Source organism: Anneissia japonica, unplaced genomic scaffold, assembly GCF_011630105.1.
Source record: "Anneissia japonica isolate Jap-2015-1 unplaced genomic scaffold, ASM1163010v1 scaffold287754_len4335492_cov202, whole genome shotgun sequence".
Taxonomy (NCBI): Eukaryota; Metazoa; Echinodermata; class Crinoidea; order Comatulida; family Comatulidae; genus Anneissia; species Anneissia japonica.
The window spans coordinates 4,316,651-4,333,346 of NW_022705543.1; the positions used below are offsets into that span (position 1 = coordinate 4,316,651).

A 16,696-nucleotide genomic window follows, 5' to 3' on the forward strand; every position below is an offset into this window, starting at 1 on the left:
GTATATTATTTAAGCAGTGTTATACTCAATGCTGTTTTGTAGATTAATTTTTTTTAAAAGGGAAAACATGAGTCGCAGCCTTGTTGATCAATTCCATCCCGTAGTAGTAGTGCTGGCATTCAGTTATTTTGACTGTCTTGATTCTCATCAAGCCATAGGGCTACCAGCAGAAATTTGTTATCAAATAACAATATTGATAAAGGATTTATTTGCAATTTCTACTTTAAGGAAATCAGCTTACAAACTATTATAATCACTTATGTTTGCCTGATCTGTAGACAATTAGAAGTGTGTCTACACCTTTTCTTTTAACTACTGTATTAATGTATAATGATTTATTGGAATGACGATGAATAAATAATTGCCATAATAATATTATTTATTACAATTACTCCACTAAAAAAAATCAACAGAATTTCAACATAAAACATTAAAATCACAGAAATTATCAAACCCTTCAAATTTATCAAAACCCTAGATATGTGAATTTTTTGGGGAAAAAATATCTAATTTAATGGGTTTTTTTTAATATTTAATAAAATCAAAGAAATTTTATAAATTTTATAAATATAAATAATTAAACTTACATAAAATGTAATAATTTTTGTATGAAATAAGGTCAAATGTAACAGGTAAGAATGGTTTAGGTAGGCCTATCTAAATGTTGTGTGTGTTCCATCAAAGCATACCTCCCTGCCTGCCCCTCATTAATGTAAAGTAGCTTGTACAAAATACAATAGTAATGGTTAGAGACTTGTACTGCCAATAATACAATCTTTCAAAACCACATCCCATTGTTATTCAAAGTATGCATTTGGAAACGACTACATTGTATAGGAATCCCACGCAATAATCACTGTATTTCGACATTCAATAGATAGTTCACAGTAATTATTATAGGCAATAATTTCACAACTTCAGGCAACTGATAGATAGGCCCTGTATTTCTTGATACTTTTTTGGTGGCTCGTTTGTAGTGAATGTGACATCTAAAAACATCTCAAATGTATCCCCCAAACTATATTTTTTTTATTCATAAATTATACTGCATTTATTGGTTGGTTTTTTTAAGCCTCTACTTTAGTCTGGAAAGATCTAAAGTGATGACCTGTACAAGTATGCTTGTTTAGGCCAAAAAAAAAAAATTGTGTTTTGGGAAAATCCAAAAAAATGGGTAGGAAAACAGTAGGAAAACTTTTTTTTTTTAACCAAAAATGTGTTTACGCCTAAAAAGTAGAAAATACACAAATAATACAACTTTGGATTCGCATCGCGTACCATGCACTAAAATAGACTAGGCCTTGGCCCCTAGCCTAGTCCAAGGCTATTCCAGCCTTATTAGCTCATCAAAAAAAAAAAATTGTTCCTTGTTGTCAAAAAAAAAAAAAAAAAAAAAAAAAAATAAAATGCCGACCCAAAAAAAAAAAAAAAAACTAAAATGCCGACCCTGAATTTTGTAAAATTTGGGTCGGTCGGGCGTGGCCAACACATTATTTTTATTTGGCCTTATGTTGCAGTCAAGATTCCTCACATATACAGGATGTAATTATAATAAATCATTAAGAGTATCCAATGTTATTGCAATCAGTCCTCTCTGATACCATATTATTTACAGTAGTCTATTGACAGCAAATCATGGCGTGAAAAAAAATCATTATCCTTACAAAGCCAGGGGACACAGACCTTATGGGGCCTCCAGGATACCATCAGCAATATTTTTTGCACCAAATCTTCCAGACAGAGCTTTTTAAGGAGCAAAATATGTAAAAGAAATTTCAAATATGCCCTCAAAACATTAAAAGCACCAAAGTGGGTGGAGCTAATACTGGGCTCTAGAGTATCCCAGCCTCCTTCCTTCGAAAAAGAATTAGCCAGGGTGTCTTTCTTATGCCCCTGTCCACAGTCGCATTAGGCACTGACTGTAAAGCATTCCCATCAAGTCACATTTTACTCAAAATCTCCATTGGCTCATAATACAAAACACACTGATAACCTTTCTACTAATAGTTGTTTTTTTATTGATCATTAGTGAAAGTACAATATTTACAAATTCTCTATTTTGTGGGTTGTTTTGTGACACAGTAGCTAAAAAACACAACATATACGCAAATACCAGCTTTAAAATCCACAAATGAAATTATATTCTAATATCTTACAAAATTATTCAATGAGGACAATTTGTTCAAGGACTTAAGGCAAGATTTCTTGTAAAATATAAGGCCAAGTTAAAAAAAAAAAAATGTGTTTCTTGTGGAGAATTTTTATTTTTCTTTCTCTACAAAGATGCCTAACACACACTTCATATCTAGGTCTAATAGATGCACACACAATGCATATCTCAGCATGAACCAGGCCTCAGCACACAAATATCCACACTTCACACACACTGTGCATATCTAGGCATATGGAAGGCTTTGGCACATGCACACAAATTATGCTGCATTGTTTTTGCAGGACTTTCTTTTTACACTTGTGAAAGTAAACAGGAAAAAAAGAGGCAACCCCCACCAAAAAAAAAGAATACAGAAGGCAACAAGAAACATGTTTATTTGTTTTTTGTTTTTTTAATTTGGCCTAAAATTTTGCAAAATAAAACTGCTTTTTAATGTGTTCATGTTGAGTTTATCAATAGCAATAATAAATACACACAAACAAAACTAAATAGACCCAGACAACATGTCCCTTATATGCAAAAGGCACATTGCATTGCTAGTCCACTCCTGATCTAGTCAAATAAAAACACTAATAATTCCTACAAACTAGATATGTATTACTAGGCTTAATATTGTGTTAGTCAAGATACAAAAGCCATTGCCAATGTGTTACAAGCAATAGATTTTGATGTTATAAAATGCAATGTGGTATTGATTGAAACACTTCATGCATATGAAAATGGCCTCTGGTGGGATAACTTACGATCAATATAATAAAACATTTAGCAACACAAAATGCACGACTGCCAGAAATCGTGCATTGCAAACAGGATACTCCTATTAAAACCCACTTAGTTTAACACTCACCCCCTACACAGACCTTATTATATAAAACCCTGATTTATTTAATAAATCAAAAAAACTTATAATTATTCAGTTTACCATTTATTTTAGCTATCACCATCAGGCACCAAAATGAAAAAAAAAAATAAAACAAAATACCATTATACTAACAAAATAAAATGTAAACAAGCAGTGGTTAATGAATCCCATTAAATATTAAGCATGCATTCATGTAGTATGTAATATCATTAAAAGTTTTATTTGACCCAAAATGTAAATTTTAGTAAAAAAAATTAAGTTTCTGCAAGCAAAAACCACCACAATAATAGTAATTCTCAAATCTACAAATTGGCCTATTAAAAAGAAACCAACATTTTAACAAGATTTTAATTCAGAAGAGTGAAATTTTATAAACAATAACTATTTATCTAATTAAAAACTTGTATCATTCTATATATAAGCAACTCGATTGTAGTACTTATTTTGATTTGCATGGGATGGGCTAGAAGGGATCGCACTGCTTCGTTTGTTCAAACTGTTCGTGGAGTTTAATGCTCTCTGTAAAATAACAAAACAAAGGGTATTTTAAAAAAGGGTATTTAAAAAAATCATTTCACCATAGATTACAAAGGAAAAAAAATCTAACTGTCAGATAATAAATATTATCTGCAAAAACATCTAAAATACAGAACAAATAATATCTGGTTACAAAATTATTAACCAAGAAAATGACAATAAAATTTAGGAGAAAAACAGATAAATTATCATGTCTGCCACTGTGCACGTGCAAAAGGATTCTTTTAAGAATTTAAATGAAGAAGTGTATGTCATGCTTTCGTAGGTTTTTAAAATTTAAACTGATAGTTAATTAAGAACAAATAATCTTCTTTGCCATCATTTTTGAGCAACTGTTATAGAATAACAATCACTGATGTACTCCCTAGAGAAGTGAAGTGTAATAGCAACGTAACATTAACTACCCTCGACAGTCAGCATAGCAAAGCATTATGAGAAGTGGTGAAGTGTAATAGCAACATAACATTAGGCCTAACTACCCTGGACAGCCAAGCTTTTGACTAAGTGATCCAGCATTGCAAAGCATTGTGAGTAGCGACAGGGCAGTGAATTCAACAACAACAAAAAACATTAATACATTAATTATGCAAATGTCGGCTGTGTTGCAAATGAATTGTGCAAACAGAGAGTAAATTTTAGCAATATCAAATAGTCATTGCTCTGGCCAGCCAAGATGTGACCTGCACCAGTTAACCTCCTATAATGCAATTAGAAGTACAGGGGGAGTGGATATTTATTATTAGCAATGATGATGTTCATACATTAACTATGCAAGGCAGAGCAAAGTACAGCAATTTGTAAACTTTCACCGTCTTGGACAGCTAATCTGTAACTAAATCAGCTAGCTTATAATGGAAACGGGGGAGTGAACCTTAGCAAATGTTCGTACATAAACTACCAAGCTACAGTATATCAGTTGAAACAGCAATCAAAAAAGAATGTAAGAAACAGCTAAGAGAATGAGTTTGAAGCTTATATTAGTAAATTGATTGCTAAGTACTGGAGAGATTTATCAACATTAGGACAATCCAAGATCTCAAAATTATGTTTTAAGTGTAAGCAAATTGTGGGAAACTGATTTGAATGGGAAAATGGTTCCCAAAATTTACTTTTTTTTAGAAAAATATAATCCAATAGTGTGGGATCACTATCAAATACAGTAGAATAAAATGTTCTGCCCATACTAGTTTTATGTGACAAATGTGTGATTGCACTTTATATTGCATGCGATTATCATCATATCACATATATATCAGAAAATCACTGTATTTGTCACATAAAATTTCAGAGTGTAGACAGACTTTGCTTCTATTTTATGATGAACTTTAGTTGTAAAGAAACAATTTTGTTGAAAGAAAAAGGAAATCAAATTCATTGGGAGGGTAATGACAACATGACCTCACGTCCGACTGTGTTTGTCATATGACGATGATTAGAAGGAAGTGCAATGAGTTGCGGTTTACAGTGAAATGAAATGTTGTAAGCACAATTTACCCAGCTGTGTAGTATTGAGTACCATTGTTTATCTTTAACATTTTTAATTTTTCAAAGGCAATAACCATGTTTCTGATTAACTTCTGTTGCAAAAATTATATTTTGTAGTTAGACTAAATATCTGAGAGGCAAGTTATAGTGCTGAAATGTTGCAGGATCAGATATAGGTACAAAATCACAAAACAATAATAATAATCAGACACACAACATATATAAACATTACGTAGGCAAATTATTTTTAAAATCTATATCAATTTGCCAAATCTTGTATAAGGCATGGAGAAGTGGAACTTTATCTTGGCGGTTAAAAATGATACCTGCCTTCCAATTCCAAGGTCTTGGTTGCATCCTTTCAAAGCCAACTTCCCAAGCCTCATCAAGGGCAGTGGTGCATTTAGGGGGTGCACGAGGAGCACTCACCCTAAAAAACACTTGTGCCCCCAGTTGCCCCTCCCCCATCGAAAATATCCAAAGCAAAAAAACGCCACGCTCATTTATATAAAATTAACCTCATCAACTTAATTTGCAAGAGAGACGTCGCCTCTCATTAAATCATTGAGGCCCCTCCAACCCCAATTTGTTCCCTCCCCAACCTCACTTCGCACCCCCTTCCATTTCAAAACTCCTAGATATGTCACTGATCATAAGGTTTCAAATGATCAACATGGCTAATTATGGTGTTAAATTTAATTTAAATTAATTTGAACACTCATCTAAAAATAAAATATTACCAATCAATGAATGGACAGCTAAGGATGTTATATTAACAAGCATGGAAGGATGAATAAGAGTCATGTGAAAACATTGGTGATGGAATTAGTAATGTCAGGTGATTAGCACAATACAACAACAAAACAAAGACAAAAATAGATAGAGATCCTACCACATGATGCAAGTCCACCACCTGTTTATCTTGTGCCTTTTTAAATATTCATTGTTTTGGTTGAAATTTTCAGCGGTTTGGGACTTGTGAGTATACTGCTGTTAGCATATGGTCTGTTAGCATCTCGTAAGCCATGCTGTTGGGTTGCAAAATAACCACATTTAAAGGTTTTTTTTCAATTCAATTCAAAACATCTATTTTGGAAAATGAATGTAGACACTCAATAAACCTGCTCCAGATAATGAAATAAAAGGTGAAAAGCAGATGATGCTAGCATTAATTAAATGCAGTGCATGATATTGCACTAAGCTTTGGCTAACCTGGAAATATATGATGCAGAAAGCTTTATTTAACCTGGGAACATAGTGATTTATTTTGGTCAACAGAAGAATAGAATGAATTTGATGCATGTGTTTTAAAGCACAGCGTAATATATCACAAGTTTATGATCAATGGGGTTGGAATACGGATACTCTTTTAATGTCATAACTTTAGAAAATAGATGACATTCAGAATTGGATTGTTGAGTTAATAGAAAGATACCATAAGAGATAAAATCAAGGTCAAAATTTAATTTTTAAATACTACATTACAAAGAAATTACCATCTGGACCTATGTAGTTAAAATTGACTATGAATGATTCCAAGAATAACAATAATAAATAAATAAATATAATAATAGCAATAACAACGATTAAAAAACAATAAAAGTACCAGTCACTTCATTTTCAACTATTGATATTCTACTGTAATAGATTCAAAATAAAAACAAACAATACAATAATAAAATGTTTGTAATAGAGGCAAAATGACTGGAATCTCATTCAGTGTCCATGTCATGTGAGATTTTGGCAAACGTCCTACAAAGATATAAGCAGCATTTTTAAATCATTAAAAAAAAATACAAATTTTACACTACATTATTATGTATACATTAGGTACAGTATATGTTTGGTTTAATGTCTGATCCAATGTGTGCTTGTGGAAGTAGTATAGAAACCACACTGCATTACTATATGTCCCGTTTTTACTACTCAAAGAAAGAAGTTACTATATTTTAAAAAATGTACACCAGAGTTTTCTTATTTTGACTTGGTTGCCAGTATTCAACAATTATAAAAATTTTATAAGCACTGCGGCACTTATTCAAGCATTTACGGTAATATAAAACTAACATAAATAAAGGAAGAAAAGCAGGATGTAAACTGAACAGATAATATGAGAGCATTCCACCGTGGTAAAACTGGACAAAATATGCTACTGGGATGCAAGTAGTAGTACCTACCGTGAAATCAGAATACGAGGTGCATGTTGATGCTATGGAGAAATTTGCATGATTAACGATGCTACCACTGCTCAATGCTGTTGTACTTAGTGTTACGTCCTGTGTGTTCTTATCTGTTAGTGCACGTCGCTGGATACGTGAATGTGTATTGCGAAACCTTTTTGGTGTCTGAAAAAAAAAAAATTGTATACCACATATAACCATTTAAAGAAGAAAAAAATAAAATGGATGGGATATAACAAAAACACATAAACTAAACCATAACATAAAGTATCCTAGAAACTAATTGTAACTTTATGTGTTGCACTTGTTTATTAATTCACAAGTATATCCACCCTCTTATATCATCTCTACTATCATTGTTAGAAGCAATCCTTGGCACCTAACCTACTACAATAATGGATGGAGAATACATGTTACTGTACAGTATCCACCCTCTATTGTACTTTATCTGCCAACTCAACTCCACCCCAAGCTAATACTCACTATGGTGCTGGTGTACCTAGACGACCTTGATGGAGATGGAAATGGTATGTGCAGAGGTGTGTGTCCTGATTGGCTAGCCTTATTTCTAAGTGCCTACAGAAGTTTACAGAACATGCAATTTAACAAATGATTTAACAATAGGTGCAAATATACAAAAGGTAGCCTGCCCTATAGGTGTGCAAGTCCAAAAAAATTAACTTACTTAGGCCCTAGCTTGGCCCAGTGTTGGGCTCACAAGCTCTGACTTTTGCTATTGGTGGGGGGAGGGGGGTCGACTTATACCCAGAAATATCTGGTAAATGTAAGCAAATCAATCATATAGGGATTTGAACCCAGGAACCTCAGATACTATAGGAGACAAAAACCTATGTATCTATTTATTGATGTGTTTCAAAACCTTATATACACACTTCATTTGCTGTTGGTTTAAAGGAGTTACCTTTGTGGTATTCATATTTGTTCCTTTTGGAGGACGTTTCATTGAGGGTGAAGGCATTATACTTGATGAGGCAAAAGACCGTGGGGATGGTGCAACACCTCCATTCATCTGTTTTTTTTAAAAAAAGTGGAAGACTCTATTATATTCAATTTAATAAGTTCAATTTAAGATACTTCTATACTCAGATCTGATTGGAAATATAAATGGCATAATGCTATTATTATTTATATGTAAATATTCAAAGATGTCTAAAAGAATTTATCTACTATTGTAAGATGTGTTCTTTAATCTTCAATTATATGTTGACTGTTATATTGAAAAAATGCTTGTAAGAAGTGTCTTAGATTTCTATATATTTTTATGAATTGCAATTATTATTAGTTATCATAAAAAAAAATTAGTACTTAAAAAAAAATTGATGCCAAGTCATTGGACTAAACTACATGACAACAACATAAATAATATATATGATTTCAAAGTACCATTAAAATCGTATATTCTACAAAAAAATGTAAATTCTTCAAATTTTACAAAGTTCAGTCATCATTTTTGAGCAATGGTAATTAGCCTCCAGCCAAGATATAACTTCTTCACATACCCCACGGAGTTTCTTGTTTGGTGTCTTGTTAGGAGTGCCCATGAATCTACGTTTTGCAGATGGTGTACTAGGCTTACTGCCAAATGTCATCTCTTCTTGAGTCTGTTTCTGTTTATTTTTCATCTGTAGAATGCAGCAATATAACAACAAAAACTTACATTCCTCTCCAAAAAAAACACATCAAGTACATGTTGAAGATTTTGTGAAGCACTGTATTATATAACTTTGGGACACTTCAAGCCATGGCTGGCCAAAAATCTTGATATTATTTACAGGATTCGACTCAGTTGTATTCCTAAATATTCTGTACCAAGAAGGCTCGTATATGTATTTTTTAATATATAAAATTATTAATTTTTGCAATTCACTTAATCAGAGAAAACGGAAAAAATAACACATTAGAAACAAAGACAAAACATTTTAATCCAATTATTTATAAATACAAAAATAATGTTACATTCCAACACAATCATAAGAACATTAAAAAAATCAACACATTCTAACACAATCATTAAAATTTCAATTATTTTTATTATTTACTGTATTAATTAAGTTTGTCATTGATGTATGACATGGTAACTCCACAATGTCACATCACCTACCCTCATTTCCTTCTGAATTTGCTTCTCGTTTTCATGATCAACCCATTGGGCCTGTACATAATCCATGAACCGACAACCATCCACTAGAAATGGCTTGCCTTTTTCTTCCTCATACTGTGTAATCCGTTCAGAAAGTTGTTGCTCAAGCTGTAAAAAGTGCAAAATAATAATTTAAGTCGAATAATAAAGATATGTTTCCATATCTGTTAAATCATTTATGAATTTGCTTTCACTTTCAATATCTTCAAAATTCCAGGGCTTGTTGTTAGAAAATGGCAGGTGAGCTAAAAACACTGAGCTAAACACTTACTTTTGTTTAGGCGAGTGATTATTTGGGAAGGGGGAAATTTAAGCTTCTGTGGAAAAGTTTTACACACATAATTACTACTGCAGTCATCAAAGTGGTGATTTTTGTGTTGTAGGCCAAAGCAACACAAATACATTCTAACAGAAAGCATTGCCACAATATTTGGGATTTTTCATTTCAGTCTAATTATGCTAAATATAAAACCAGTATTGTTTGAGTCCCTTAATTTAACAGTGTTGCATGGTTTATAGTATGAAATGAAATTGATCTAACTAATCAATATTCCTCAACAATCTATTGCAATCAAGTCTCACACATTTTTTTTTTTTTCAATTTGTAAACTCCTCTATGTTACATTCTTTATTATTTGTTTTCCTTTCATATCTGTGTTTAGTCATCCTGTTTTGGTGAATGGCATAACAGCAATCACATTCTTTATTGGCTCTGGCTGACTTCCTTGATCATGTACAGATATAGATATCATACAGGTTAGGTTGTTTGCCCATCCCTTTGGGCCAGACGGTGCAATGCTTTGAAGGGATCACCACTTTTCCCAGTGAGCCTGCTTAGCTTCCCAGCATATGGTGGTAGGTTCCTTGGAGAAACGCAGATAAAGCGCCTTGCCCAAGGACACAAGTGACTTGCACAGGGAGAGTTCCGAACCCCCAAACCATGCAGGTTGAGAGTCTGAACCTCAATCGCTGGGCCAAAACGCTTTACAGTAAGATGTCCATTTTACGTACCCATTGGTACCAAAAGGGTATTTGTAAATTTAAAAATTTGTAAACTCGCTCAGGCGTCAGTTTCCACTACCTAGGCCTATACTCTGCCATTAAGCGCCGATAAGCTGACGGCAGCCAGGCCTAGCAGGAACCGACAGTGCAGCAGCAGCATTCTTCACCGCGCTAGAGCCTAGCTAAATTTATCTTTGACAAAAACGAAATTATTCTAATCGCTGGTATTCTCCTGTTTAATAAAATATTGTTTTAATTCTTATTAAAACTTTTGTATGTTTTATAGACCTTTCTACCGTGTTCTTTAGATCGCTGAGTTGTGTTGTTTACATGCATTTCGCGATCATCTAGCCTTCCCGATGTCAAATACAAATACAAGATATAAGACCATTTGTAGAAATCGACGTTCATAATACCGATTATATTCTGGTCAATCTTCAACCCACAGATACTTTATTACTACTAATAGTAAATAAAAAAAATACAGAATAACTTGCTTTAGGCAACTCTTTGTTGAGTTTCTTCCTTGTCTTTTCCTCCTGCAGTAGGTTACAAGTGCGACTGAAGAACCGGTTAGGGTCATTAGCTTTGTGCTACAAAATAGAATCAAATTGTTATCTCATTAACCAAAATTAGCATATTCAACAAATGCAATACATGAACAATATTACAATACGAGAGAGGATCTCAAAATTAATATGCAAGGAAAGAAATTCAACCATCTCATAAATATTCATCAGTAATAATATAATACTGTACTGTAGTTTGAACTTAACAATGATAATTACACATTGCTTATATCAAAATATAAATTCAGTTTTCTTTTTATGGTTTATTGGCCTTTTGAAATTACTACTATGTATAAACAATTTTAATCATTTGGTTTAACCTTTCGATAAAGTGTGAATGAAATTTTGTTGTAGACCTCTATGTATTCCCTTCAAGTGCAGGTATGATATGTGCATTTGTTAATGTGCCAAACATACCTCAGGAATTTACAGTATAATTATAATATATAAAAAAAGTTTTTAAAAAAAATGTATTATAAATGATAATGAAATGTATTATAAATAATGAATTTATAAAATGAGTATAAGACATGATATTTATCAGATATAATAATACTGTTATTGAAAAACATAATCACCATATCCAAAAAATAATGATACATTTTCAGACATGGCTTCAACTACACATAATATAAAATCAACAAAGGGTTATTAGATAGATGAATTATTAATATGATGGTTAATGCTATTCTTGCGTATTACTCTTGTTCATAGCTTGTCATACACCCCACAGCACAAGGGTGATACATGATTACTCCTGTACTGTGGGGAATATATCAGAGGCACCATGCACTAAAATAAATGGTCTATTTAAAGTGAAAGGAATGCAAAATGAATGAAAAGAAATTCAAAATATTTATTTTTTAAGTGATATTATTGTGCTAGTCAAGTTTAATCACTGTCCTCAGTAATACTGGTTCCACTACTCCTTGTCCCCGGGGATTCTGTACAACCTCCTTTTCCTTATGGATACCCACTCATCCAATTCATTTTCCCCCAAGACTACTGATTCCTTGAGTTACGACCATAAATCAATAGCTATGGTGTACTTGAAGAGTCTAGGTTTAGTTGTGTGAAACGTAGGAATATACCGCCCCCCACCCTTTTAGATGATTTATGTTATCAACACAAACTAAAACCGAACTGAAACCTAAGTAAGGACAAATGGATAATCTTATTACAAATACTCTCTGTACATAAGGAAAAAAGTCATTCTAGCCCATCACTATTCCTATAGCAATCTAATGCAATGAAAATGCTAAGCATCAAGCGAGGAGGTATATCATACTTTGCAATTCAATTACTGTATAGAGCTATGGTTTGGTCTGTGTTGAGCTTTGAATCCCAGCCAACCACTTAGGATATTGGTGTTTATAAATATAATATTATTACTACTACTAATACAAATATTAATTGTGCTTTTTAATGCGCTAGTACCTATCACTGATGGTGTGCATATAATATCTTGCAGTACTAATAATGGTAAAGTGTAGTATGTTAATAAGATTTTATAGATGTTATAGCAGTATTAATGAATAAAGCAGTAAATAGAGAGACCATCTAACTAAAATATTAATGCATGGTGCCTGAAAGCATTATTGCATGGGTGAAAACATTGGAATTGAAGGTTAGCCAATGTATGAGTGCTGGCATATTGAATGGGCTACCTCAAACTCCAACATCTTTTTCCACATGTCCTCTCTCTTCTTGATAGATTCTAATATTTCTTTATTTTCTTCATAGTAACTCTTGACTCGTGCGACTTCCTGATCATGTAATTCAAGTAACTCCTCGGTGTAATTATCTGAAAGCGAAAGAAAATAAATTAGTTGCCCAAGCTTGACTGACTTAAAGCTTTGAAATCTAGTGTTAGTTTAACCATCCAACACGCTGTGGTTCCCATTTTGTCAACCAAAATTCATGTGGAGATGGATGGTTGGCACTGAACTATGGGGTTGAGGTGGACAATGTAAACAAAAAAGTAATTTAATTAAAACTCCCAAGCAACCAACACAATTTTCCCACAAATTTCACTGTGCTTGGCCAAAACAAAAAAACTGTTTTTTGCTTTATCCTCAGGATGAAAAATCATTGTCATATTATTTGATTATTTTTTAAAAAGGCGAAAAATCATGGTATTATTCAATTTCCACATTTGAATTCTGTCAAAGTTCCTACCATCATATGCTGGCGTGAAAGCTTGTTTCTGCTCTCTACTGAAGAAACAGTTATTCCACCATGACGCTAACTCTTCTCTCATTTCTTCTATCACTTTCTTTATGTTCTCCTTCTTTAGTTGTTCCAGTCTTTGCAATTCTTCTTTCAGCTGGGAGGGAGGTAAACAAGTTAATTACTGTTTATTAAGAAACGTGCATACATATAAAAATGCTAACATGACTTGCTTACAATGTAACATATGTTGGTCATTTTCAATTATGAATATAATTGAAAAACAATAAAAATAAAGATTTATATAGCACAGACTTACAGATTTAAGTGTCTTTGGTTGGTGGCCTTTGTGTGTCATTAGAAAGTGTTGTGTTTCTGCTTCATCTATCCTTAGTCTCTTCCACAGTAATGTAATCTTCTCATTCAGTTCATGGGCTAAAATTTCATTTTCTTTTTCAGTAATTTCAAGCTGAAAAAAAAAATGAATAAAGCAAACATGTTTTTTATATATTTGATCAGTTAAAACTATTGAAAAAAAGTAAATTAGGCGATATAAATTTGTATTTAAAATACTCTCAGATATTCATCTATTAAATAATTTTAATTTAACACATCTATAGACTAGTCTACAATTTTGATACAGGTAACCCATTTTCAATCTTTGATGTTTTTATATATTCACTTACATCATTTCGTAACTGTTTCAACGCATCTATGTTGGCCATAGATAATTGAAATGTATCCTCTTCTTCGCAAACGACTTCTCTTTCAAACGATGTATTTGGACCTTGTTCCAAAGACTCAAACAGAGCTACTATCTCCTTCTTGACTGACGCAAATGTGCTTTGTCGTTTTGCCTATTTAAAAAAAAAATACTCACTCTACCTCAAAGTTTCTTTAGAGAAATTCCAGCACTTCATACAGGTATGTTGGGGGGGGGGGAGAGGGCAAAATATGAGAGACCTGTCAGTATTGCAGGAGCACCAGTGAACTTTGTGCCAATCATCTTTTGCTGCTGCAAACACTCTGTGGTTCTGACTCCCGAATCTAGGTCTTTTTCTTAAAATAACCTATTTATCTTTAAGGATAGATTGCATAAAATATGCTGCTCCTCAATTATTCCATTCTAAATATGTTTTGTTTAAGGACATACTACTAATAAAATAATATTAATAACATTTTACAACTTATTAGGATTAACGATAACAATAAAAAAAAAATACTATAAATAAACAGAAAATTTATACTGCTGTTCATTAATAGTGCTCTTACAATGGTGTTATCAAAGTGTTTTCAAGTTGAAAATAAAAATAGAGCAAATCAAGAAACTTTATCTTTCCTAAGGCCTACCTTTTCTGCAGTCAATGACGCAATATTTTCCTTAAGTTTATCTAGGTCCTTTTGTGTTGGTACTATTCCAGTTGGAATATAGTAAGGCGTGACACACAATGCATCACACAGCGCCTGCTCTGTGTCTTTCAGATTCTTCAGATAATCAAGTCGTTGCTGCTTAACTTTCGATAAGGAATCAACTTGAGATCTAAGTATCTTCTCTAGCTGGAGGATAGTCAGTCCTTCCTCTGGCTATAAAAATGATTACAATATTCAATTTGTTAATTTTAAAAATATAAAAAACTTAATAATAATAATAATGGACCTTTCCACTACGCACTGCCCCATAAAAAACAGCATAAATTAACATGTTTGCAGTACACCATATGATGTGATGATAAAAAACAACCACAAATAGTTACAATTAGCCTACCCTAACATCCTCCTCTCCGAGTTCTTCTACCAGAGCTTTTAGTTCATGGCGACACTTCTCAACGCTTTTTTTAAGACGGTTACTCATCTCTTGCTCCTCATCAACCATTTCTTGAAGTAGATTGCGAAGATGGTGCATCACCACACCCTGTCGCTCTTGTCGCTGTTCCTCACAAATTCCAATTTCATTCCAGATTTGTGCAAGTTGAATGAGAGCTGCATCTAGACAGGATCCTATTTCCATTTTCATACTCTCTCTGATTAAAAAATACAAATACATTTAAAATCATGGTAATACAGTAATTTGCTTGCACATATTTTGGCTGACATAAAAACATGTCATAAATATTAAATACTGTACACTAAAAAGGCCTTGAACTAGCCTTGGCCAAGCTAAGTATGGCCCAGCCTATCTCACTATAATTAATTTAGGGTAGCAGGTCAATAAAACGTCAATAAACCAAACAAAACGGCAATTTTAGGCTGGCTAGGAAATAGGAGGCATAGGCCTAGGCCTAGTCTAACTAATTTATAAAATTTAAAAATGAGAAGTTATTTTAGCTACATCAAGCAGGAGGTAAATTAAAGCTTCTTGTGATCCACTGCTTGATTCTGAGATGAGAGGAGGGTCCGGGCAAGATGCTAGCCTAGCCTAGGCCCTAGTAGGCCTAGGCCTAGGCTCCTAGGGCCTAGCTAGAGTATTTTTAGTAGTAGTAGGCCTTCCCTACCCTAGGCCTATGCATAGCGAAATATGTTTGAAAAAAACTACTTAAAATGTATCAACAAACATCAACAAAGCTGTATATCTTTCACTCACCGTTTATTTACAGCCATTTTAAAATTATTTTGCGAATACTTTATAAAGTACTATAATTATCAGATATTTATCACTCTACCTCTCTTTGGAAAACACAGCAATCATGGTCAGCTACATACGCCTAGGCCTATATTCAGATTTGAAAATGGCCTAAAAAATTATGAATGCTTATTGGTCAATCAAGTAATCAATAGAGGGCGTTATCAGTTTATTGATATTTTTCTCACTGTAAATCCTAAATAAATGTAGAGTACTGTACAGAAATTTTTAAAAAGCACAGTAGGCCTAGATATGTTTTCTTCAAAATGAATTTGTAGAGGTAATTAAATGTCGTAGATAGTAGTAGACTGAGACTGTTCCTCTCATGTTAGGCTAACGAACTAAAACATAAGGGCAGGCTTGTGCCTAGCTAGCTAATCCTGGGTAGCCTACCCTAGCCTGGAGGCTGGAGCAGAGCTGTGTACCACCACTAGGTGTAGGTTCGTAAGGCCCCTCCAGGAATTCGATCCAACTCGGCCACAAGTCAACTCGGCCACAAGTTAATTCTCCACAAGTCAACTCGGCCACAAAAAGTTTGGCTACAGTCAACTCGGCCACAAGTCATCTCGGCCACAAATCAACTCGGCCACAAGTCAACTCGGCCACAAGTCATTTACTGGTACTACATTGTACTAATTGTTATTATTATTGCTGTTATTATTGTAGTTATTATTATTGTTGTTTATATTACCGTTAGTTTTAATATTAATTATTAGTCTTAGCATTAACATTATATATTCAAAATTTTGCTGATATTACAGTATTATTATTACAGTACCATATAAATAATAAATAATTTTCGATTTTTTATTATTATTATTCATATTATTATTATTATTATTTATTAGTCTTAGTATTATAATTTTAATAATAGTAATTTAAAAAGTTATTGTTATTGGTGTTTTATTGGTATTTTTCTCATATTATTATTATTAATA

At 33.0% G+C, this 16,696-nt stretch overlaps 2 protein-coding genes across 3 annotated transcripts in view; one reads left to right on the top strand and one right to left on the bottom strand.

Moving 5' to 3' along the window:
* Positions 1 to 1,994: 1,994 nt before the first annotated feature.
* Positions 1,995 to 15,874, bottom strand: LOC117105683 (protein regulator of cytokinesis 1-like). Of its 2 annotated transcripts, XM_033246908.1 has the most exons (14): positions 15,720 to 15,874; positions 14,904 to 15,159; positions 14,489 to 14,722; positions 13,825 to 13,995; positions 13,458 to 13,607; positions 13,148 to 13,295; positions 12,637 to 12,773; positions 10,898 to 10,993; positions 9,360 to 9,506; positions 8,758 to 8,880; positions 8,160 to 8,267; positions 7,235 to 7,402; positions 5,950 to 6,085; positions 1,995 to 3,554 (listed from the first exon to the last, which is right to left on the bottom strand). In XM_033246908.1, the coding sequence occupies exons 1-13, from the start codon at positions 15,734 to 15,736 to the stop codon at positions 5,990 to 5,992; spliced, it is 1,851 nt and encodes a 616-aa protein (XP_033102799.1). In that variant the 5' UTR covers positions 15,737 to 15,874; the 3' UTR covers positions 1,995 to 3,554; positions 5,950 to 5,989. The 2 variants fall into 2 exon arrangements, with proteins under 2 accessions (XP_033102799.1, XP_033102800.1); XM_033246909.1 differs by lacking the exon at positions 8,160 to 8,267.
* Positions 15,875 to 15,905: 31 nt separating this feature from the next.
* The window catches only part of LOC117105684 (probable tRNA(His) guanylyltransferase), a 6,230-nt gene continuing 5,439 nt past the window's right edge, over positions 15,906 to 16,696 (top strand). Inside the window, exon 1 of the mRNA XM_033246910.1 lies at positions 15,906 to 16,038. The gene's annotated coding sequence lies outside the window, so the exon portion shown is untranslated. The remainder of the gene's footprint in view (positions 16,039 to 16,696) is intronic.